The sequence below is a fragment of the Austrofundulus limnaeus genome, unplaced genomic scaffold (assembly GCF_001266775.1).
Source record: "Austrofundulus limnaeus strain Quisiro unplaced genomic scaffold, Austrofundulus_limnaeus-1.0 Scaffold4, whole genome shotgun sequence".
NCBI classification, from domain to species: Eukaryota; Metazoa; Chordata; class Actinopteri; order Cyprinodontiformes; family Rivulidae; genus Austrofundulus; species Austrofundulus limnaeus.
Window position 1 is genome coordinate 2,769,735 of NW_013952406.1, and position 2,734 is coordinate 2,772,468.

Genomic DNA, 2,734 nt, shown 5'->3' on the forward strand with positions numbered 1-2,734 from the left:
TTCTGATTAGATCCTTTTTTTATTGTTATTGTTTGCTCTGAGAGTCCATTATTAAGATTCAGTGCTTACACGGAACAAGAAACACAATTTTACACTCATAATGTTTGCTTTAGCTAGTTAGTCTCACACGGCGTTCGGAATCCTTTGAAGATCATTTTCCCTAATTGGTATATTTGGGATTCAAGAATTCTCACGAGACAAGCCACTCAAAAAAATTCCCATTTATTATTTAAATGTATTCAACAGTTCCAAAAGATAAGATAAACAAGTCATAGATTTCAATTACAAGCTGTTTGTTCTTCGTTTTCTATAGAGGCTCCACCCCAAAGAGCACAATCTCACTGGCTGCTGAGCTAAATACCTGTCGTTGGCTGTAGCACAGAATACTGAAARTCTGGGAAAAGAAGGATGTCGTCGGGGCACGGCACATGCGGAAAGAATGCAAACACTCACAGATATGCACATAAACATACGCACATGMACACTCAAACGTGCGGTCATCATGGGCAAATTCACTCAGCCAATCAGTTTCATTATCGAGCAAGCTGTCAGGGCGCCATGTTGACAAATTTTTACCGTAATGCCTTCATGTCACTGAATATGCAGCTAATGAATGGGTGACATCCAGCAGAGAGACTGAAACAGAAAAATTGCCCACTTACTGTTAACTGCTTGAACGCCTTTTTTTATTACCTCCCTTTTCTTGCAGACTTCTGTCGTTTTTTCCCCCCTCTGTGCATGTTTGTGACTTTCTTCCCCTCCGAATCAGAAGCCAGATGGAATTTTTTATTTTATTTTATTTTTTTCTGCACAAGAAAACTTGGGAGACCTTCACAGCAAAGAAGAACGGATCAGCGCTCCTCAAACGGTTTACCTCCGAATCTCAAGATTTATTTCTTCACATGGCTAGCTGTGCCAAGTAGAGCATTTACACAAAGCTAGAACAAAGAAAAGATTATTTAAACTTTGCTTTTAATCCAAAAAGCAGCAGGACATTGCATGACAGCATTAGAAACGGTGTGAGGGGGGCATTGTCAGTACGACATGTTTCCTTTTATTATATATATTAGAAGTGCAGAATGTAATCTCCACATGAATAATATATACAGTAGTTGCCCAATGATGAAGAAAACACCCACTGCAATAGAATACTGAAATTTATATATTTCTTTTCCAGCTGTTAGATCTCTTATATGCATCACAACTAACATCTCTCATTCAAACAGGATATCTTCACATAAGACAAATATAATCTTTTTTGTTCTAAATCTCTTTTGTGTACAATAAGTATGCATGTCTACAAAATAAATCACAATCTAGGTAAAATTGCACGGAACAAGACGGCGTGTTTCAGTCAGTCCTGTCCTGCAAAGGTCGAGGTGACTGCTGCCGCCGTGGAGCAAAGAGGTGAAAATCATCCACTTTTGCAGGGTTTGTCGTTATCGTTGATATTTGTGTGCGATGGAGCAGGGCTAAAGAGGAGAGACGCTGAAAGTGAGGAGGTTCTGACACGTCGGTAAGATGGCAAGGAGCGCAGCAGAAAGAAAAAAAACAGCCCATCGAACATCCCACTCCTCCCACGCCACCTGCTAGCCAGGCTCAGTGTGTCCTCGGGGAGCTTTGCATCTAGACTTGGCCGCGGAGCCTGGGTGTCTTGGCTGATGGATGTGGAGCAGAGGTGACTGTGATGATGGAGAGAATTAGGAAAACTAGAAAGCATTCTGGGCTTTTAACACACACAAAGCCTCCCCCACTTGTCATGAAGCGCTTTCTTCGAGTCCCTTCCTGTCGAGCAGTCTCTGTGTGTCTGTTTGCTCTCAGTCTGCGTAGAGGATGAAGCCAGAGAAGGTGCTGTACTTGTTGTTGTTGCCGCCGTGGGCTTTGCCTCCGTCCAGCTTAATGTAAACCTCGTCACCTGCGTCCAGATGGAGGATAACGCTGTTGGAAGCATAGTCATAGTTCTGGTCAGCATCTTGAGCGATGGCACTGGCTCGAACCTGGGAAAAAAATAGATGAAAATGTCAAAAGATAGGAAGGAATGTTAGCAATAGCACAGATACATATGATAATTAATCTGCTAAAAATGCTCTGAACCTGTCTTTATACATTTTTTATACAATAAAAATGGGACCACTTTACAATAAGGCTCCCTTATTCGGCTTATAAATAATTTATAGATAGGTTATCAATTCCTCTGGAAACACTTTTTAAATCAATAAAAAGTGTTTATTGCGTTAGGAACACTATTTATTAATGACTAATAAACATAATGTCATAGGGTGCCTTATTGTGTAAAACAGGTTTCCTATGATAGTTGTGGATATGTATAATGCAGTAATACATAAAACATGTGTTTCTAATACATCGTGCTTATAAACATAGTCTGAAATGTTTAATATAACTCTTAGATGTAATATGTACGTGAACAGATTCAGCTCACTATTTGGTAAGAAACCAGACAGTTTTGTCTTTTTCTCATCCTTAGTTATTGCATAATAATCACTTATTAATGATTTACAAAAAGTTTACWGGTGAACCAATAACCTAAGCTATTTATAAGCCATCTAAAAGGGAGACATAGCACCAAAAAAAAATCAACGTTTTTTTTATGAATCATTGATCAGAAACTTCAACCTTATATTTCCTCTGTTCATATTTAAATTGTGGATTTTAATAGTTAAACAATTAAAACACCAAATAACAGTATAAACAAATTCAAAAGGCAGAACATAAT

General features: G+C 38.7%; 1 protein-coding gene across 1 annotated transcript in view; it reads right to left on the minus strand.

Moving 5' to 3' along the window:
• Positions 1-203: 203 nt before the first annotated feature.
• c1ql1l2 (complement component 1, q subcomponent-like 1-like 2) overlaps positions 204-2,734 on the minus strand; it is a 23,863-nt gene continuing 21,332 nt past the window's right edge. The window contains exon 2 of the mRNA XM_014023327.1: positions 204-1,997. Within this exon, the coding sequence (XP_013878781.1) occupies positions 1,818-1,997 (180 nt within the window). The 3' untranslated portion in view covers positions 204-1,817. The remainder of the gene's footprint in view (positions 1,998-2,734) is intronic.